Source organism: Xiphias gladius, chromosome 3 (genome assembly GCF_016859285.1).
Source record: "Xiphias gladius isolate SHS-SW01 ecotype Sanya breed wild chromosome 3, ASM1685928v1, whole genome shotgun sequence".
NCBI classification, from domain to species: Eukaryota; Metazoa; Chordata; class Actinopteri; order Istiophoriformes; family Xiphiidae; genus Xiphias; species Xiphias gladius.
In genome coordinates this window covers 25,932,360-25,954,084 of record NC_053402.1, presented here as the reverse complement: position 1 = coordinate 25,954,084, position 21,725 = coordinate 25,932,360, and the positions used below count along the sequence as shown (strand labels likewise).

At 41.4% G+C, this 21,725-nt stretch overlaps 1 protein-coding gene across 1 annotated transcript in view; it reads left to right on the top strand.

Moving 5' to 3' along the window:
• The first annotated feature begins 108 nt into the window (after positions 1-108).
• The window catches only part of itga2b (integrin, alpha 2b), a 24,429-nt gene continuing 2,812 nt past the window's right edge, over positions 109-21,725 (top strand). Inside the window, exons 1-27 of the mRNA XM_040124183.1 lie at positions 109-459; positions 1,503-1,633; positions 1,806-1,906; positions 4,840-5,005; positions 5,977-6,026; positions 6,414-6,459; positions 7,272-7,391; positions 7,808-7,852; positions 8,120-8,163; positions 8,906-8,971; positions 9,070-9,122; positions 9,468-9,540; positions 10,678-10,813; positions 10,947-11,132; positions 11,224-11,269; positions 11,828-11,929; positions 12,633-12,688; positions 12,840-12,991; positions 13,075-13,188; positions 14,015-14,082; positions 14,663-14,798; positions 14,883-14,975; positions 17,455-17,534; positions 17,642-17,722; positions 17,827-17,932; positions 21,431-21,586; positions 21,685-21,725. The exon at positions 21,685-21,725 is cut by the window's right edge and continues 46 nt beyond it. Coding sequence (XP_039980117.1) covers positions 311-459; positions 1,503-1,633; positions 1,806-1,906; positions 4,840-5,005; positions 5,977-6,026; positions 6,414-6,459; positions 7,272-7,391; positions 7,808-7,852; positions 8,120-8,163; positions 8,906-8,971; positions 9,070-9,122; positions 9,468-9,540; positions 10,678-10,813; positions 10,947-11,132; positions 11,224-11,269; positions 11,828-11,929; positions 12,633-12,688; positions 12,840-12,991; positions 13,075-13,188; positions 14,015-14,082; positions 14,663-14,798; positions 14,883-14,975; positions 17,455-17,534; positions 17,642-17,722; positions 17,827-17,932; positions 21,431-21,586; positions 21,685-21,725 — 2,597 coding nt within the window. The 5' untranslated portion in view covers positions 109-310. The remainder of the gene's footprint in view (positions 460-1,502; positions 1,634-1,805; positions 1,907-4,839; positions 5,006-5,976; positions 6,027-6,413; positions 6,460-7,271; positions 7,392-7,807; positions 7,853-8,119; positions 8,164-8,905; positions 8,972-9,069; positions 9,123-9,467; positions 9,541-10,677; positions 10,814-10,946; positions 11,133-11,223; positions 11,270-11,827; positions 11,930-12,632; positions 12,689-12,839; positions 12,992-13,074; positions 13,189-14,014; positions 14,083-14,662; positions 14,799-14,882; positions 14,976-17,454; positions 17,535-17,641; positions 17,723-17,826; positions 17,933-21,430; positions 21,587-21,684) is intronic.

The following is a 21,725-nucleotide window of genomic DNA, read 5'->3' as shown; positions in this document are numbered from 1 at the left end:
TCATCGGCAGTGTGAAATAACCAGAGAAATGTATGTTTTACAGACAAGAGACACGTACACGAACTCACCACAAACACAAGAACAAAAAGTACAAAATAAAAGAAACAGATAAACCAGCTTTTATTTTTAGCTCCTATCACCAGGAAACAGCAGCCAAATGTGGTTAAACTGATGCAGCCAGCAGTCAGTCATCTTTCAGATAACACACACACACACACTAAGTGTTATAGGAGGTTTTGAATATTTGAGGGAAACTCAGAGCTTCTTCAGTCTATGTACAGACGGTGAGACGGTGAGACAGACAGCTGTGATGTGTGTGTTCAAGTGTGTGTGCATGCTGCTGTGTGTGTGTGTGAGTGAGTGTGTGTATCTGAACCTGCTGGATGAGGCTATGATGTTCAGCGGACCGACAGGAAGTCTGTTTGGATTCTCTGTTGACTTTCACACCATCAACAACAGGCAAGAACCCTTTTATTAATCATTTGATTAACTTTTGATAACCCTTTAACAAAACCCTTAAACTGCTTTAATTAGCCCTTTAACTAACACACCAACAACACATAAGAAAACTTTCATTCACCCTTGACTAAACCTTTAACTAACTCCTAAACTAACTCCGACAACAACAGTAGGACAGTAAGAACCTGAGATAAACCTTTAACTAAAACCATCAATAACACATAAGTTAACTAAATAAACTCAACCTGTCTTTAAAAAAACGCTCAACTAACTCATTAACTAATCTGTTAGCGAAACCATCAACCACACGTAATATCCCTTAATTCATCCCTTAACTAACTTAAGTAAAACCTTAACTAACACATAAATGAACAATTTAAACCTGCCTTATCTAACTCCCAATTAACACCTGAATCTAATGCTCTTTAACAAACAATTCAACCAACAGTTTACTTATCCTGAAGGTTTAGCTTAATCTTAGAACTGTCGGCAATGTTATGGTGGTTCTAGAATTCCCCAGAATGCTCTGGAAGACCCCATATGGGGTCGTTCTTGGGTCCTTAAAGGAGTACTGTAATTTATGTGAGAGGAAATCTGGGGTTCTTTGAAAAAGTTTGAGGAATCTTTTGGGTGTTCTTGATGAAGAAGTTATAAGTTCCTGGAAGTCCTGTGGTCCTGGATGTAGAAGGACTGGGGTCCTAAAAAAAGACGTTCTAGCACTGAAAAGTGCTTAAAGAATATGTTGTGGGGTCCTTGATGAAGGTCTCAGGTAGACAGACTACTTTTCCGATCAACAGGAGCTGTTACCAATAGATCGGAGCCATCTTGGAACTGTTCTGAGGTCTTTGATGAAGACGTTCAAGGGCTAGAGAAGAAGTTCTCTGGTCATAGAAGATGTTCTAGGTTCCTGAAATAAGACTTTCTGGGGTCCTCACTGAATATTTTCTGCTTGTTGTGAAAGAAGTTCTGAGGTCCTCTAGGAGATTAAAGAGGTCAAACTGCATTAGAAACACATTAGAGACATGCTGATGTGTTTTCTGCAGGTCCTTTATCTTGATTGGAGCTCCCAAAGGCAACACCAGCCAATCAGGGGTGATGGAGGGAGGGGGGGTATTCCTCTGCCCTATGTCACCTGGAGGCGGGACCTGTGACATAATCAACCTTGATCTGAAAGGTAAATATGACCTATGCTTCGTCCAATTAGGTTAAAGCAGAGGCAGTATCATCTATCTCTGATCATGATGATGTCGTACCTGTCGTACCTGTCAAACCTGTCAAACCTGTTAGACCTCCCAAATCTGTCATAGATGTATCTGTCATGCCTTTCTAACCTGTTATACCTACAGGTGATGAGGAATACAGCAGCTCTGATCTGTTCTGTCACACCTTTAAGAGTCAGCAGTGGTTTGGAGCTTCAGTTCGATCAGTCAGCAGCACACACTTACTGGTGAGAACATACACACTCTTTTGTACTTCAGCTCAGTGCTATGCGCCCCCCCCTCAGCCCACCCCAGCCCACCCCCTCTTTTCTCCCTCTCTCTCTCTCTCTCTCTCTCTCTCTCTCAACCCAGCCAGTCGAGGCACACAGCCAGCCACTATGAGCCAGGTTCTATTCAAGGTTTCTACCTGCTAAAAGGGAGTTTTTTCTTGGCACCGTCACCAAGTGCTTGCTCATGGGGGAATGTCGGGTCTCTGTATATATAACTATAAAGAGTCCGGTGTAGACCTGCTCTACATCAAAAGTGCCCTGAGATAACCTCTGTTATGATTTGGAACTATATAAATAAAATTGAATTTAATTTCATTTAATACTCATGAGGACACTTTTTTGTTTCTTTATTGGTACAATACAAAAAAGAAGAAAGAAGTATGAGTTTAAATATGAGTAAATTAAAAGTTATGAGAAGTTAAATCACAAGGAAATAGTCATACTATCAGAGGACATGTTTTGAAAGATTTTCTACAAAAGACTGAACACAATTAAACACACAAAACACTGATAGGGTTAAAGTGAAACATATTGTGAGTTATAATATAGTAGACAAACAAACCTTTTCACAAGAAGTCAAAGGAGATTCTCTCAATAGAAGGAGCCTTACAATCATCTTTAACAGTGTTTCTTGAGACAAAGAACTTAGTCCCAATTGGTTCTTTACTTCAACCCATACACATCATCCAATAGGATAGAAACTTATATGATGTTAACGCGCCACCCATGCACTGGGCAAAAATTGAACCTGAGACAAGCATAGCTTGGGTTTCCATTTCCATTTATTGTAAAGCTGCAGGATGTTCCATAGGTAGGCCCCCCTGAACTCATAAAACATCTATCTTAAGCCCCTGGGAGAGATATGAGCTTCACCAAAAGTGAATAAACGACAAACCAACTTTTCCTTCACAATGAGACAGAGGTAATCCCAGGGCACTTTTCATGTAGAGCAGGTCTAGACCATACTCTATTTACAGAGACCCAACATCCCCACGTGAGCAAGCACTTGGCAACAGAGGCAAGGAAAAACTCCCTTTTAACAAGTAGAAGCCTTGAACAGAACCCGGTTCATGGTGGGTGGAGAAATAGAGAGAGAGAAAAAGGGGGGGGGGGCATAGAACAGTAAACGTATAACATAAAGATGCGTAACAATAAATAGTAAAACTAATAATTATAATGATAGGGTGAATAATAGTACAAATAAAACTCAATATAATAATAGATGATAATCATAATAATTGAAGCAGTGGGTGTTGAGCAGGATCATGGGGCAGTAGGTGGTTTGCAGTCACAGATCCAGACTCTGCAGAACCAGAGGCAGAAACACCTGCAGAAAGCGACAGGACGAAAGAAGAGAGAGACGAGGAAGAACAAAACTACAGGAGAGAGAAGAATAATTATCAGGTCACTCCAGTAGATAAAGATTTATCACCACAACATCAGCATATTACAGGAGCAAAGAAATTCATGTGTTTATCCGTGCAAACCAGAATCTACAATATTGTTCACAATAGAAAGGCACTAAAAGTTCACAATGATGGATTTGTTAACATACACAATATATATCTATTTTAAAAACATCCCGGTACACTTACTGGGGATTGAACTCCAGATTCTCCAAATGACTTTCTGGTTGTGAAAGGATGGAAATATTCTGAAAAACATCATTAAAGAGAGACGGTAGTGCTACTGAAATAGCGATAAATAAACTGAATGACCTGAAGTTTATTAATTGGAAAACAAAGACTAAAAAATCTTTTCTGTAGTTAATTAGTCTTTTTCCAGTTTTCTAGTGTGAGTACTCGCCCAAGCTATATTGCAGTTATATTAGCGTCAATAATGGAGTAATGTTAGCATAATGTGGAACTGAAATTAAGCATGATTCTTGTTTTGCCAATAATCCATATGTTTTTGGATGAAATCATATTAATGATTTCCAGTTCAACTTGTGATCTATAATTTCTCCAAGGAATCGTGTTCAGAATTGGAATCAGAATCAAACGAACTTTTTTGATCCCCGAAGGGAAATTGCTTTCTTACAATTGCACAACACACGGTTAAGAATTAGGAAGTAAATAAGTAAAAAAGTAAAAACTACTATAATATAGTAGTAGTCTTGCCCAGTTGAAGTCCACAGAGATCATGAAGAAACAGTTGGGTGCAGAGTCTGGAGTCTGATGGTAACAAAGTGGATGACGTCACACACAGTTGCCAAGTTAAGAGAGAGGGGGATGTAAACAGCAACAGAGATGGCATGTGACAGCTTCCCTAGGTATGTAGTATGGATGTAGCCCCACAGCTACAGGTTCCATGTCTGGGTTGCAAAAACAATCCTTTTCCTGTCCGCCCAAACTGTCTGAAAACTCCCGATGGTAGCGATGGGAACCAGAGTGTCTTCCTGAAGCCAGGTCTCTGTGAAACACATTGAAACACATAACACTACAGTCAGGAAGCCCCTCTGGTTCCTCACTAGGACACTAGCTCGTCTATCTTGTTGTCCAGCGATCTTACATTGCCCATGATGACAGAAGGGAGATGCGGCTCATATCTCCTCTTCTCCATCAGTCTCTGTTGTCTGGACCCAGCTCTCCTCCCTCATCGCTTCCTTCCTCCTCTGCATCCTCTGTGTGTCCTCCTCCTGATTACAGCGGGGATGTGTTGAAGTGTCACTCTCCAAAAACACATCTATCTATCTATTGTAGATCTGCAGAATGTAACCTCTGCAGGTCATTAAAATCCCAGTGGTCTCTACAGCCCTAAAGAACTGGACTCCCATGATTCCACAGTGTAACATTAAAACCAGTCTATAATAAGACCTGATGACCATCATGCTTTAGACACGTAGACGAGTGTCAGGTTAGGGTGATAACCTGAGTGTTTTTACCTGTCAGGCGTGTGCTCCACTCTTTCATTGGAATGTTCAGAGGGGAGGGGCGGAGTCAGGGAAAACACCTGTGGGGAACTGCCTCCTATTGGACCACAGGACAGGAAGATCCACCTTCTTCTCCCCCTGCAGAGGAACCATGATCGAGGCTGACTACAGACACATGAACAACAGTAAGACCGGCAGTTCAGTTCACGATTATATCAACCATCTGCATTTCATCCTGAGCAGTTTACAATCAGCAGACGGTTTCAGAAGTTTATCATTTGACTTCAAGCTAAAATTACAGATCTACTCTCACAAAGTCCTGTAGTTGGTCTTCACTTTAAGACCACAAATGAACCACTAAAGTCTGATTTGAACTGGACTGAGATCTTTCTTTTCAAGCAGAGTTTGAGTTTTCAGAGCAGCTCAAACAAACTGAAGCAAAAGGGCAAACACACCAGATTTGATCTGTTTTTAATTTAATTTTTACTGTACACACCTACAGTGCACATGTACACTTTTAAATACATTTTTATTGTACACATGTACATTTAATGATGACTATATGATGGCAGTTTGCTATGTGTTGGTTGATGGCAGTCTGTATATGTGCTGTAGGTACTGTTTGTGTGCATGCGTATGGGTGACAGCCTGTGTAAGTATGCACTATGTGATTTGAATTTTTAACAGCAGACACTGTATGTGTCTAAAATAAAATTTCCTCTGAGACAAAAAAGTCTATTCGAAAAACACCATGTCAGGGGCCTAAAGATGAGTTCAGTACCCAAAAAGAAATTTTCAGAGGTGGTGTGACTGCATATAAAGTCAACTGAAAGACACAAGTTTGCATACACAGACTTGAATTGACCAGGGTCAGAGACGTGTTCACACGTTTGTTTATCCCAGGTCTTTATGAATGTGCAGAGAGGAGAGGTTACAGGGCAAAAAACTGGCATTTCTGCTGATCAAAGATCCGTCAGAGTCTGAACTCAACACAGGCTCACACAGGTGAGTTTGTAGAGTTGGTGCATCAGCTGACTGTCAGATTCACATGAAAACACAAGGTGAAAATTAGCTTCAAGTTGTGTTTGAAAACACCTCACGACAGGAAGACTTTCTGTCTCCAAGTCTCATCTCATCTCTTTCTTTCGTTGCCTAGGAAATGACCAACGCTACTGTGAGGTTGGCTTCAGTGTTGATATCACTAAGGTGAGGCGGTGGTGGGCAAAGTCACAACTGTAGGTGGTTAATAATCCTAGCTTCTAACTAGGGATGCAAATAGTGATTATTTTCATCATCGATGAATCTGTTGATTTGTCTGTAAAAGATCAGAAAATGGTTAAAAAAACGTCCATCACAAATTTCCAGGTGACATCTTCAGTTGTTTTGTTGGACCAACAGCCCAAAGAGATTTATTTAGAGTTTAGGAACCAGAAAAATATTTGATAACCTGGAACCTTCTTTACTAGACGTTAAACTCCAGGAACCTCCTTCAGATCAGTGTTTTTTTAGTCTTGATGCTGTTGTCATGAGAACAACTAGACTGTGCTATGACGGAGGCAGATGTCTGAACGTCTTCATGTCAATGTGTTGCAGGAGGGTCGGCTGGTGCTGGGAGCTCCAGGGAGCTTCTATTTCCAGGGTGAGTGGAGACGCCCGCTGGTCACTGACAGGAAATACAGGAGATTAAAACTGAACTTCATATATGAAAACACTTTATTACATCACAGAGTCATTTTTTTTATGAGCAAGAACCTGAAGGATTTTACTTTTACACCAGGAAGCAATTGACATCACTACACTGTAAAAAATAACAGAGGAATTAAGTAATCTTATTAATTTAATGTAAATATAAAAGCTTTGGTTATTTCAAGTTAATTCAGCTTAAATTTCTAATTTATAAACATGAATTTCCTGCTCAGGGTTCACTCACTAATTCATTCATTCATTCATTCATTCATTTTAATTAGTTAAAAAACACGTTCAGCATGTCAGCATGCTCAACACTATGTTTGTAGTTTGAAGAAAATGTGATGGAAACATGCTTTGTCTTTCTACATGCTCAATTAAGGGGTAGCAGGCTGAGCAGGTTGTTTCTTTCTCCGTTTCACTGGTCACTGCAGCATTACTCAGGGGTGTGGCTACAGGTGTGCTCTGTTGCACCTGTATCCGCACCAAACAGTGATGCCATAGTGTCCTGGAGTACCTCTGTACATGATTGCAGCCAGGTGAGAAGTTAAACCTCTGGAAATTTGCAGACCGGATGTACAGGAGGAGTTACGTAACTCTTTGACTCTTGCTTGTTGCTTCTCATGATAATAAAAACAGTCTGAACCATGATGAGGGTTAGTGTTGAATTCCGTCTCTACCCCGTACACTTAATTTAATTTCACAAATGTTTAAAGTGATTTACGTTGTACTGACTCATTGCTGACATCATTACATTTATTTCAGGTCAGATCTTCACAGTGGGTGTGAGTGACATCATCAGCAGTTGGCAGAGTGACAATCCCATCCAGTTTGTGGGAGGCATCAGTCAATCAGATGAGAGAGGAGGTTATGACCTTTACCATGGTGAGTAGAACTGAGGAAGGCTTTTATTCTGAGTGACCTGTACACCTGTGTTGAACGTTGAGTTTACAAAACAAGACTCATTCAAATAGTCATGCTCCCACTTCTATCAGCTATTACTGCGTTTCCCAGGATTCAGTGGGAACACTGTAATCAAATCCTGGCTGTGGGATTATCTAAATCGAACCAATCAACTGCTGCTCATTTATCAACAATGAACTTCCCAGGACTCTCTCTGCTGGCTGGCTGCCATCAGCACATTACAGTGTTAGCTTGGTTTATCTCAGAGAGTGTTTCCAACAAATATTTGCCACGTCTGATATATTTTGATGAAAAGAATTAGACAAATAGAGAATGTGTTTCTGTTCTCTGAAATCTGACGGAAAATGACTGGAGTTCTATGTTTTTCTGTGTGTCAGGTTACTCTGTGGCCAGTGGTCTGCTGACTGGAGACTCCATACCAGGTTAATATAATATAATATAATAATATAATATAATATAATATAATATAATATAATATAATATAATATAATATAATATAATATAATATAATATAATATAATATAATATAATATAATATAATATAATATAATATAATATAATGTCTTCAGGTGTAACTAAGTAAACCAACCTGATTCATTTGTGTGATGACAAATTGATGGCATACAGAATCAAATCAATGACATCATTGCAACTGTTCAATAATCAATGACTATGTGTTTGTGCTTCAGATTATGTGGTCGGTGTTCCCAATGACAGAAACACAGCAGGAACAGTAAGACTATATTTACCTCTACTGTGAATTATTCCACTGTACTCTACTCTGTTTTACTCTACTGTCCTCTGGATTACTCTACTGAACTCTTGAAAAAGTACACTATTGTAAACTATGTATTTATTTTATTTTAATTCAATTACGTTTGCCAAAGAGGTTGTCGGATATGTCTGTTGGTTTCTTTGTTTGTTTGTCAGAAGGATTACACAAGAAGTACCGAACCAATTTGCACAAAACTTGGTGAAGGGATGGGGCATTGGCCAGATCCAGATCATTGACTATGAATTTCCATTTTTTTACGCTCTGTCTGCCTGTCAGCATCCCAAGTTGTGGTCTTTGAGATTTCGTTTTTTACCAGGTGATTAAGTAGCCAGACACTTTACCAAAGCTACATATCATGTGATGGACAGCACACAAGGTCTTGTTAGATATAACAGTATGTCGTCTGCATATCAGGTAATTTTATGCCTTATGAAGAGTCTGGAATCGATGTGACTCTTTTCTCTTATTTAGATCGCAAATGGTTCAGTAAACCTATCAAAGAGAAGAGAGTGGACATCCTTTCCTAGTGTCTCTTTTAACTTGAAAAGTTAAGATGACAGTGTTATTCTGCGGTACTCTCAATGTAGTCGACGAGGTTCTGTTTTACTTTGCTCTACTGGATTCTCCTGTGCTCTGTGGTACAGGGCTGTATTCCTCTGAGTTCTCCTGGGCTCTGTTGTCTGTCTGTGTGTGCTAACAGGTGAAGATCTATGACGGGAGGAGCAGTAGATCATTGAGTGTTTACCATGTTTTCCAGGGAGCTCAGGTGAGACCATGATGTCATCACAAACGCAAATCTGCCTTAAGTGAAAGTGATATCATTACAGTTTGAACTTAGACCTGTGGTGTCTCTGTCTCCATTAGGTGGCGTCATACTTTGGACACAGTGTGGCTGTGGCTGACATCAACAGTGATGGGTGGGAACAGATGAACAGAAATTTTGGTTATTTTTAAACATTTCAGAAGTTATCCATTGTTTCTGGTATTAAGTGAACCTGTGAGTAAATGTCGATCTGTCGATCTGTCGATCTGTCGATCTGTCGATCTGTCGGTCTGTCTGTATGTCTGTCTGTCTGACCTTCTGTCCATCTGTCAAGCTGTTCCTCCTGTCTGTCTCTGTCTGTCTCTTTGTCCATGTATCTGTCTATCTGTCCGCCTGTCGGTCTGTTTGTTTGTCTGTCCATCTGTCTATCTTCCTGTCTGTTTGTCTGTCTGTCTCTCTATCCATGTGTCTGTCTGTCTCTCTCTCTGTCTGTCTGCAGTTTAGATGATGTACTGATCGGAGCACCACTCTACATGGACCGGGTGATGGAGCAGCTGCAGGAGAGAGGACAGGTCTGAACATATCAGTCCAGTAAAGTTCTTAGAGTCTTTGTTGACTTGGTTTTTACAGACATCATTTCACCCAGATTTGTTTGTTGTCTTTGTAAATCTGCATTATTGTCCTGGTACAGTCACATGGGAGAAGTCGAGGTCTCTGCAGATCTGTGGACTTGGTTCAGTTACATAACTGTGGTTTAGCATGTTGTTCAGTATATGTTCAGTTATAGTTCAGTTTTAGCTCAGCTATGGTTCAGTATGTGCTGACGTGTCAGAATCTGTTCCGAATGGTTCAGACTAAACCCCACCAAACCAGTTTAAACCACTTAAAAGTAGTCTGATTAACTCTTAATTACTCTGAACCAGTCTGAAATAATTCTAACTAACTCTCAACCACTCCCAAATAGTTTTAACTAGTCTGTGCGAATCTTAACTAGTCTCAAACAGTCTCCACTAGCTTAACTAGTTTAAACCTATCTATATTAGTCTTAGCTAGTCTAAATTACTCTCTGCATGTCTTAGCTAGACTATGTCAGTCTCAACTTGTCTTGACTAGTCTGAATTAGTCTGAGCTAGTATAAAACTAATCAAAACTAATTTGTGTCTCAATTGGGACTAGTTTAAACCACTACAAACCTTTCTCAACCAAATAGTATATTACAATGAACCAGTCTAGTCTCAACTAGTATTATTCTATGGAACACAGTCTAAGTTGCATCTAAAGTCCTCCTGCTGTTTTTACAAGTTATCAAATGTTTTCTATTTAAAGTTGATCAAGTTTTCTTCAGCTCTAGCGCATTCCTGCCCTGCAGTTTCCAGCATGTAAGCTATTAAACGGTCTGAAGTAGTCGCAGCCAATCTTAACTAGTCTGGACCAGTTGGCACAAGTCTTCTAAATAATTAGACGAAATATTCTAATCTAATTACCAAACAATTTTGCACCTATGCTGTTTCCCCGTCAGTAATTTGTTGTGATAGACCAGGTATGAGGAAATGTATTTATCCGGTTATTTTGTGATTGATGAGTAAACTGTTAAAAAGTATAATTGACTGAAACATACACACTATTTTCACATTACTACACACAATCAGTATGTTTCCTGTCAGATATTCGGCAGGATCATACCACTGCTGTTACTTTTATTATTCCAGGTGGTTGTGTACCTGCAGAGAAGACACTCCTCCTTTGCCTCCAAACCTGACCAATCACTGATTGGCTTCTCCTTGTACGGGCGGTTCGGCTCCGCTCTTGCTGTGCTGGGTGACCTGGACATGGACGGTTACCACGGTAACCAGTTGAACAGTCTCATAATGTTAAATTCAGGATCATCCCTGGGACTGTCTCAAAAAGACAAAAAAAACTAGTCCATGCCTTTGTTGCTTCTAGGCTGGATTATTGTAATTATTGTCTCTCTCCCCAGATGTAGCTGTAGGGGCTCCCTGGTCAGGCAACGATGGGCGTGGCCAGGTGTTTATTTATCTGGGCAACAGTAATGGTCTGTCAGCCACGCCCTCTCAGGTGATTGACAGCCCGTTGCCTAGCAGCAGGACGGCGTTTGGCTTTACTCTGAGGGGAGGGGCTGACATTGACGGGAATGGATACCCAGGTATGCGCTGAGGGTTCAGAAGTCATTAATTCATATTACTGTATATCAATAATCAATAATCTGGATCACCTCCTGTCTGTATATGTTGTAGACCTACTGGTTGGAGCATGGGCTGCAGACCGAGCTTTTGCCTACAGGTATGATGTCATAAAATCTAAAGGAAAGTGATCAGATGGTTCACAGACTTCCTGGCCAGTGACAGCTGAGGACGTTTACTCGTGATACTTTGTCACCAGTCGCTTTTATCTTTTCGATGGTGACCCATTAATTGAAAACTGATTTGGGTTTTATATGGATATTAATTGAAGAGTTAAAAGTATCCAGTACTTCACAGGGAAAAAATAAAGATTGGAGGTAAGTCAGAAAATATCAATATAATTTTGTATAGCAGAAATATGTTTTTCCGCTTCATTTGACTTGTTTTACCATTTAAACTCTCAGGTTTATTTTGTGACCTAGTGGGGGTCCTGACCCCCAGGTTGGGAACAGCTAATCTAGGTATCTGAAAAGAGATTGAAGGGTTGAGGATTTGTTCAAGATATCAGATAACTTTACTGACTAGTTTTCTCTCCGAGGATTAATAAATTTAACTACCACCTCTCAAACAAAGTGACTGACAGAAAGTTCTCAGTCGGTCCAAAATCGCATGATGAAAATGTAACTTTTTCAATAAATTTGTGTGTTTCTGTGTTCAGATCCCGGGTAGTGATCCGCTCCAGAATTTCTCTCGCTCTACTTCCGGACTTCCTGAATCCAGATGTCAAACTGTGTCATCAAGAAAACACACCTGTGCCCTGGTAACAAACTAACTAACGGATTGACTAACAAAGAAAAAACAATTAAATGAAAAAGGAAAGACTAATCAAATCAAATGTACTAGCTGTATTATAAGTATTTATCATAAAAATGGAATAAACTGTAACAATTTGAATGAACAATCATTTTTTTTACAATTGATCAAAATTAACAAAGAGAGTTGGAGTTCAGGTGTCCTTGAAAAAGCTCTGTAGTTCTTAAGATGGGTTCTAGAGGTTCTTGAAGACATTTTAGAGTGATCAACATTGACTCAGGAGTCCTTTAGTTGCTTAAAAGGAGCCTTAAAAAGTTTTGCATTCTCTAAAGACATTCCAGGGGGTCCTTAAAGGATTTCCAGGGTCTTTGAATATTTCTGTGGGGGCTCCCTTTTCTTTAGGGAATTTCCGGGTGCTCACAAGGTCTATTAAGGTACTTAAAGAGATTCCAGGAAGTCTTAATGTTATTCCAGGATCCTTTAAAAGTTCTTGGGGTATTTAAGGAGAGTCCAAAGTGATCCTTAAAGTAGTTCCTAAGTGCAGGACAGATGAATACAGGTTCCAGCTAAGACCGACAGGATGATCATTGATATAAAAGCTGGTGTCCTTTGCATATTGAGTATCAATACTGTGAGAGCTTATAAATGTTACAATAAAATGTTTTCATTAAATTACATTTTAAGAACAAATGTTTTCTCTCTCTTTGTAGTTTTGTTATCCAGATATGTGTCTATGTGTATGGTCACAGAATCCCACAGGAGACAGGTAAACAAAACCTGAGACAGGTAAACACAACCTGAAACAGGTAATATCCTCATACAGGTAAAGATGTTCTCAGAAGTTTGTCGTTTTCTACACAGAATTTTATTGATAGTGACCTCAATTTATTTGTCTGCCTTCTGATTGGCTGAGGCAGCACTGGGGCTGGAACTACAGCTGGACAAGATGAAGCAGCCAATGGCACGACGGACACTGCTGTTGTCGACCAATCAGCCACAGGAGATGATAAAGCTGATGGTTCAGAGGGAGGTGGGCGTGGCCTGTGTGAATCAGACCGCCTACCTTAGGGTGAGTGACAGTAAAAAAACACATGAAAAAGAAGAACAGATGAACAGAGTCACACCTGCGTGCGTGTTTGTGTGTTTGTGCAGTCTGAAGAGGAGGTCCGGGATAAATTGAGTCCGATATTCATCACTACCAACATCAGCCTCCTCAACACTACCCAGCATGCTTTGCTTCATGGACAGACACACGCTGCTGCACAGGTAAATCTTAGAGACACACACACACACATCATGGTGAGATGTACGTAGAGGTCATTACATATAGAAATGCATCCTGGTATTCAAACTGAAAAACTGAAACTGCGTACATTGCACAGGTGTAAATAAATTGGTTTCTGCTGCAGAACATTTGAATATTTGTAACTTTCAGACAATTCATGCTGTAAGGGAAAACTGCTCTCACTACCAGAGTAAATGTACCCACAAAGAGCCTATTGTAACACTACTACACTTAAATTAATAATATTGCTTCCTGAGTAAGTCAGAGAAGGAGGGAAATCAGATTAAAGACCTGCTGCATGTATACAAGTTTAAGTTTTCAGATTACCCACGTAACCTGAATCTTTGCATGTAAACCTACAGACACAAATAGTTCCATGGCCTCTGACTGTAAACCATCAAATCGTCCTCTACCCAGCTATTCAACATCTTCTTCTCTCAGACTGTGAGGATCCCCAACGGCTAAAATTGTGTTTTTTGCACACTCGTCCTTAATGTCTGTTCTATGTTGCACTAAGGTCCCTGCCAACGATGTTTCCCCGTATGAAATTCATATGTGTGGAATGACAATAAAAAAACAATGTGAACATGAGCAACTAAGTGTCTACCCAAAAACTTAGCCTAAACTGAACCTAAATTGGACACTAAAACCAGGTCTGAACCCAGAAATAGACATTTGAAGGACGGGACTAAATGTCCTCACTCACACTGGTCCGCACAAAAATAGACATATGAGGGAACAGACACACATAAAGCCAAACAAACCCTGTATCTGTGTGTGCATGTGTGCGTGTGTATGTGTGTGTAGACCAGGATCATTCTGGACTGTGGAGACGACAACATCTGTGTTCCTGACCTGAAGCTGAGCGCTGAGCCGTGAGCAACACACACACACTGCAGCATCTATAAATTTTATTAACAAACATCATTATTGACAACAATATATATTCGTTATCAATAAACTTTATTAACAAACACCAAGATCATTATTAATTACAGATAAAAAATATTTCTAGTAACAAACAAACATTAAGTTTTATCAACACAGAAATCCACAGTCTTAATCAATAGAAGGAAACAGAAAACAAAAGTTTAGAAAAGGATATAGCAGAAAGCGATAGAGTAGAACTGAACAGTAGAGTTCAGTTCATGGAATTTAATGTAGAGTGGAGTGGAACAGAATAGAAATTAGTTAAATAGAATAAAACATGGTAGAAAACAATAAAGTAAAGCAGAGTAGAGTAGAACAGGTTGAGTATACCGGAGAAGAAACAGTGGAGTGGATTAGAAAAGAAAAGGACAGTTTTAAGAAGTTCAAATTCCAGATTCTGTTGTTTTTAGTTTCACTGATTCTACTGGAGTCTACTAATTTAACTGATGACTGTGTCTGTGTGTGTGTGTGTGTGTGTGTGTGTGTGTGTGTGTGTGTGTGTGTGTGTGCATGTTTGTGTGGTAGTGTGTCAGACAGTGTGTTGGTCGGTGAGGATCAGTCAGTGTTGTTGTCGGTGTCGGCAGAAAACAATGGTGAGGGAGCATACGAGACTGAGCTGGTGGTCCAAGTTCCTGAACACACACACTTCCAGAGCAGCAAGGTGAATGCAAGAACACTGACACACAGAAACACAAAACCACTGATTCCAGTTCATATTCATTCAACTTCATGTGTTTATCTGCAGGGTGTAAACAGACTGGTGTGTGTTCAGAGGAAGGAGACTCAGACCATCGTTGTGATCTGTGACCTCGGCAACCCCATGAGACAAGGACACACAGTAAAACAGACACATATGATTATTTACTGTAGAGACAAATTATTATTATTATTAAAATGTCGAGTAAAAGCAGGAGGAATGACAAAATAGCACAATGCAGGTTCCACATAAATAATAATGTATAATAATAAGAAGAAGACAATAACAGGACTAATGATAAGACCAATAATAATAAGATTAATAATAAGACTGATAATCAAAATAATTGAAGCATAATAATTGGGTGTTGAGCAGGATCATGGGGCCAGTAGGTGGTTTGCAGTCACGGATCCAGTCTGCGTTTAGAAGCAGAAAGTTGTTGGTCATCCAGGTCTTTATGTCCTTAAGGCATGTTTGAAGTTTAGCAAACCAATGGGTTTCATCAGTCTTAATTGAAAGGTACAAATGGGTATCATTTGCATAACAATGGAAGCTAATGGAGTGTTTCCTAAGTATATTGCCTAAAGGAAGCATATATAAGGTGCATAGAACTGGTCCAAGCACAGAACCTTGTGGACCTCTTCGACTAACTTCTGAGTATAAGGAGGATTTATCGTTAGCGAGTACAAACTGAAATCGGTCTGATAAATAGGACTTAAACCAACTTAGAGCGATTCCTTTAATGCCAAATAAATGTTCCAGTCTCTGTGATAGGATGTGATGGTCAAAAGTTTCAAATGCAGCACTAAGGTCTAACAAGACAAGTACAGAGACAAGTCCTTTGTCCAATGCAGTAAGAAGGTCATTTGTAACTTTCACCAGTGCTGTCTCTGTGCTATGATGCAGTCTAAATCATGACTGAAAATCCAGAAATAAACTATTTTTCTGTAGAAAGTCACACAACTTGTGGGCTATGGTTGCCTAAAATACCTGGATCAATAGTAGGCTTTTTAAGAAGAGGTTTGATTACAGCTGTTTTAAAAGACTGCGGTATATAGCCTGTTATAATATATAATATATAATAAATAAAGTCCGATTGATTATATTTAATAAAGAGGTGCTAACTAGAGGTCAAATTTCCTTAAGCAGCCTAGTTGGGATGGGGTTCAAGAGACAGGTTGATGTTTTAGATGAAGATATTGAAGTTATTCAAGTTAGTTGGTGAAAGTCAATGGGAGAAAAACTTTCTAATAGATATATCAGGTTTTACAGCTGTCTCTAAGGTTCCTGTGTTTGAAGATAAATTTGTGCCGGTTGAGGGCAGGAGGTGCTGATACTGACTCTAATAGTTATAATTTTATCGTTAAAGAAGCTCATGAAGTCATTACTACTGAAAGCTATGGGAATATATGGATCAATAGAGCTATGACTCTGTCAGCCTGGCTACAGTGCTGAAAAGAAACCTAGGGTTGATTTTATTTTTCCTATATTAAAGATGAGTAATAGGCTGCTCTGGGATGACAGAGAGCTTCCTATATGTTTTAAGACTATCATGCCAGACTAAACAGGATTCTTCCAGTTTGGTAGAACGCCATGTCCTACAAAGTTTTGGCATTGTTTGCTTTAATATGTGTGTTTTGAAGTTAAACCATGGAGCTAACCTCCTTTGTTTTTATCTTCTTTCTTAGAGGGGCAATAGATTTGAATGTCATTCTCATTGAACCTGCAGCACTATCAACAAGATGGTCAATTTGGGAGGGACTAAAGTTAGCATAGGAGTCTGCTGTTATATTGAAACATGGCAGTGAATTAAGAGCTGACAGAATCACTTCTTTACATTTAGCTACAGTACTATCAGATAGAAATCTAGCAAAGACATTTTTGCTTAATGGTGTGAAGTCCAGCAATAGGAATTCAAAAGTTGTTATTAAATAATGGTCTAATAAAAGAGGATTCTGTGGAAAGACTACTAGATGTTCAATTTCGATGCCATAAGTCAGAACGAGGTCGAGGGTGCGGTTAAAACAGTGAGTGGGTTTATTTACACTCTGTGCGAAGCCAACTGAGTCTAATAATGAGAAAAACGAAGCTCTAAGGCTCATTATCAACGTCCACATGAATATTGAAATCACCTACTATAATTACTTTATCTGTACTAAGCAGTAAATTTGATAAAAAATCTGAGAATTCAGATAAAAATTCAGAGTACGGTCCAGGAGCACGGTACACTATCACAAATAGAACAGGCTTTAAAGTTTTCCATGATGGATGTGAGTGACTAAGAACCAGGCTTTCAAATGAGTTATAATTGAGCTTAGGGTTGATTAATAGGCTTGAGTTGGAAATGGCTGCAACTCCACCTGACCAATTAGCAACATTCAGCACTGCAAGCTCCACCCCGAAAGTTCCTGCAGCTTCAGAAAAGACAACCCCCTGAGAAGGGACTGTCCTACGGGTAAAACTTTGTCCCCAGAACTGAATTCAGAACCTGGTTCTTCTGGTGGAAACTTAGGTAGGGGAACTGATTTACTGCAATGGAAACACCTGTACTTAGTCTGTCCGCCTGTTTGTCTCTCTCTCTGTTTGTCTGTCGCGCTCTCTCTGTCTCTCTGGTCTGTAGCTGCAGACAGGTCTTCTGTTCAGTGTCGGTCGTCTCGACGAGGTGGAGAGTCATATCACCTTCAACCTCAGAATCAGGAGGTACAAGCTGTCGCTCTGCTTTTTGACTGAAATTCTAGATGATGTTATTGGAGGCGGCTGATGTCTCTGTCTCTCTCTGCCTGTCTCTCTGTCTGTGTCTCTCTCAGTAAGAACTCGGTGAACACGAGCAGTAACAAGGTCACAGTGAAGGTTCAGGTGAGAGCTGAGGCGACGCTGGAGATCAGAGGGTAAAACTAACGACATGACGAATGAATCCAGTGGATCTGTGTCTTTGTTTAACATAATGGTTGAGTTACGGACTGAACATGATGATGTCTGTTTACGTTTTCAGTGGCTCATCCCCTCCAGAAGTTGTCCTGTCCCTCCCTGGCTGGCAGCCTGCAATGCATCCTGGGAGTTTAGAGGAAGCGGGTCCACTGGTGGAGCATGTTTATGAGGTGATATGGGGCTGTGGTCTAACACGTGACACCGCTTATTACAGTCAGAAATACTAATGAGAATAACTGAAACCACTGGTTACAACAAACAGCTGCAGAACATTTGCAAATGAACTGTATGTGTCAAGCACCAAGACTAACACAGGATAGTAAACATCGTCAGACCCACTGATTACAAGTTAAAAAGACTCGTTTTACCCATTGGTTAGAATGAGAATGAGGCTACCTGTCACAGAATCATCACCTTATTTACATGGAGGGGTCTGTGTGTCTCTGTAACCTGAGGAGCAACAACTCTTTGTCCCAGGTGAAGGGACAGACTAACACCTGTTCAATTACCTCTTTGAATCTGAGCCTTATAGTTGTAGTAATTTGGCCTGGATTAGGGATTCCTCCTGGTATGAGGCCTTGGAGAAGAGCTCATAGGTGAGCAATTAGTGTCCAAGTCTATCTCTGTGGGGCTCAGCCCAAAGAAGCAACATAGAACCATCACCTTGTGGGGCCATGACCCGAAAGGGCAGGAACAGAGTACAGGTCCAAAATCTGTCTGTCTGACCTGTCTGTCTCTGACCTCTCTCTCTCTCTGATCTGTGTCTCTGACCTGTCCCTCTGACCTGTCTGTCTCTGACCTCTCTCTCTCTCTGATCTGTGTCTCTGACCTGTCCCTCTGACCTGTCTGTCTCTGACCTCTCTCTCTCTCTGATCTGTGTCTCTGACCTGTCCCTCTGACCTGTCTGTCTCTGACCTCTCTCTCTCTCTGATCTGTGTCTCTGACCTGTCCCTCTGACCTGTCTGTCTCTGACCTCTCTCTCTCTCTGATCTGTGTCTCTGACCTGTCCCTCTGACCTGTCTGTCTCTGACCTCTCTCTCTCTCTGATCTGTGTCTCTGACCTGTCCCTCTGACCTGTCTGTCTCTGACCTCTCTCTCTCTCTGATCTGTGTCTCTGACCTGTCCCTCTGACCTGTCTGTCTCTGACCTCTCTCTCTCTCTGATCTGTGTCTCTGACCTGTCCCTCTGACCTGTCTGTCTCTGACCTCTCTCTCTCTCTGATCTGTGTCTCTGACCTGTCCCTCTGACCTGTCTGTCTCTGACCTCTCTCTCTCTCTGATCTGTGTCTCTGACCTGTCCCTCTGACCTGTCTGTCTCTGACCTCTCTCTCTCTCTGATCTGTGTCTCTGACCTGTCCCTCTGACCTGTCTGTCTCTGACCTCTCTCTCTCTCTGATCTGTGTCTCTGACCTGTCCCTCTGACCTGTCTGTCTCTGACCTCTCTCTCTCTCTGATCTGTGTCTCTGACCTGTCCCTCTGACCTGTCTGTCTCTGACCTCTCTCTCTCTCTGATCTGTGTCTCTGACCTGTCCCTCTGACCTGTCTGTCTCTGACCTCTCTCTCTCTCTGATCTGTGTCTCTGACCTGTCCCTCTGACCTGTCTGTCTCTGACCTCTCTCTCTCTCTGATCTGTGTCTCTGACCTGTCCCTCTGACCTGTCTGTCTCTGACCTCTCTCTCTCTCTGTTTGTCTGTCGCGCTCTCTCTGTCTCTCTGGTCTGTAGCTGCAGACAGGTCTTCTGTTCAGTGTCGGTCGTCTCGACGAGGTGGAGAGTCATATCACCTTCAACCTCAGAATCAGGAGGTACAAGCTGTCGCTCTGCTTTTGACTGAAATTCTAGATGATGTTATTGGAGGCGGCTGATGTCTCTGTCTCTCTCTGCCTGTCTCTCTGTCTGTGTCTCTCTCAGTAAGAATTCGGTGAACACGAGCAGTAACAAGGTCACAGTGAAGGTTCAGGTGAGAGCTGAGGCAACGCTGGAGATCAGAGGGTAAAACTAACGACATGACGAATGAATCCAGTGGATCTGTGTCTTTGTTTAACATAATGGTTGAGTTACGGACTGAACATGATGATGTCTGTTTACGTTTTCAGTGGCTCATCCCCTCCAGAAGTTGTCCTGTCCCTCCTGGCTGGCAGCCTGCAATGCATCCTGGGAGTTTAGAGGAAGCGGGTCCACTGGTGGAGCATGTTTATGAGGTGATATGGGGCTGTGGTCTAACACGTGACACCGCTTATTACAGTCAGAAATACTAATGAGAATAACTGAAACCACTGGTTACAACAAACAGCTGCAGAACATTTGCAAATGAACTGTATGTGTCAAGCACCAAGACTAACACAGGATAGTAAACATCGTCAGACCCACTGATTACAAGTTAAAAAGACTCGTTTTACCCATTGGTTAGAATGAGAATGAGGCTACCTGTCACAGAATCACCACCTTATTTACATGGAGGGGTCTGTGTGTCTCTGTAACCTGAGGAGCAACAACTCTTTGTCCCAGGTGAAGGGACAGACTAACACCTGTTCAATTACCTCTTTGAATCTGAGCCTTATAGTTGTAGTAATTTGGCCTGGATTAGGGATTCCTCCTGGTATGAGGCCTTGGAGAAGAGCTCATAGGTGAGCAATTAGTGTCCAAGTCTATCTCTGTGGGGCTCAGCCCAAAGAAGCAACATAGAACCATCACCTTGTGGGGCCATGACCCGAAAGGGCAGGAACAGAGTACAGTTGCGCTCCTGGCAGTTGGCAAAGGTGTTGACCTTGGTATTCTAGATATTGACTCCAGAAACTGGCTCTAGGGATATGGATTGTTAAATCTTTGGTGGGGGAGATGCAGGTGCAGGTGCTGGTGGAGGGGTAGGAGTCATAGCAATAAACTGCTGTGTTATGTTGTCGTCGTCGGTGCCTGTCCTGGTAGTAACCAAAGAACGTGCAGGTGGACACTGGTGCTGAAGGAGGCCATCAAGCTGATGACAGACTACTTTCAGGTTTGGTTGGTCCAGGTGACTCCTGAAGCAGCAGACAGGTGTCCGGAGATTTAAAGGACTGTACTTTCTGTGGTCACTGAAGTAAAAAAAACTCATGTGTGGGATGAGTTCAAAGACATCAGGGAGAAGCACTTTTAGTTGCCCTCAAAAAGGATCTGATAAACTGTCCAAGAACTCAGGAGTGAGAGGCAGGACTTAGTTCCTGCTATTTTCAGCAGATCCTGACTGAGGACATTGTTGGGAAGGAGCCCTTTGAGGATCTCCTGAATTCGACTGACTTATCCTCCATAAAGAAGGCAGGGCTGGAAGACTCTGGGGAAGACTTGTTTATTTTTCCAACAGACGTCTCTGAGGGGTCAAAAAGCTCTGCAGTGGCACCAGGTGTGGATCAGATTCACCCTGAGATACTGTGGACTCTGGACATTGTGGGGCTGTCTTGGTTGACGCTTCAGTGTCTCATTGAGGTTGACGACAGCACCCTTTTACTGGCAGACCAGGGTGGTGGTTCACATTTTTAAAAAGATGAGGTGCCACTATCAGGGTTTCACACTGATCAGCCTCCCAAAGAAAGTTTCTGTCAGGTTTCTAGCAACCTGTTTCGCAGTGCAGCAGTGACCTCATTCGCCATGTTAATCAGACTGATGATATTGATAATATTGATGATATTGGTGTGTAGTTGAGGAACCAAGGCCCGAGTGCAGTCAACGCCCGGCTGACGGTGGACTTCCCCTCCACCTGGCGACATCACTTCCTACTCTACATCTTCTCCAACGCCTCTGAAGAGTCACTGAGCTGCTGGACCCCGAATGCATCGCAGATAGACCCCTTAAAGGTCCAAAATCTGTCTGTCTGACCTGTCTGTCTCTGACCTCTCTCTCTCTCTGATCTGTGTCTCTGACCTGTCCCTCTGACCTGTCTGTCTCTCTGCAGCTGGTTGGTAATTCCTCCAGTGTGTCTGTAGTTTCTCCGTT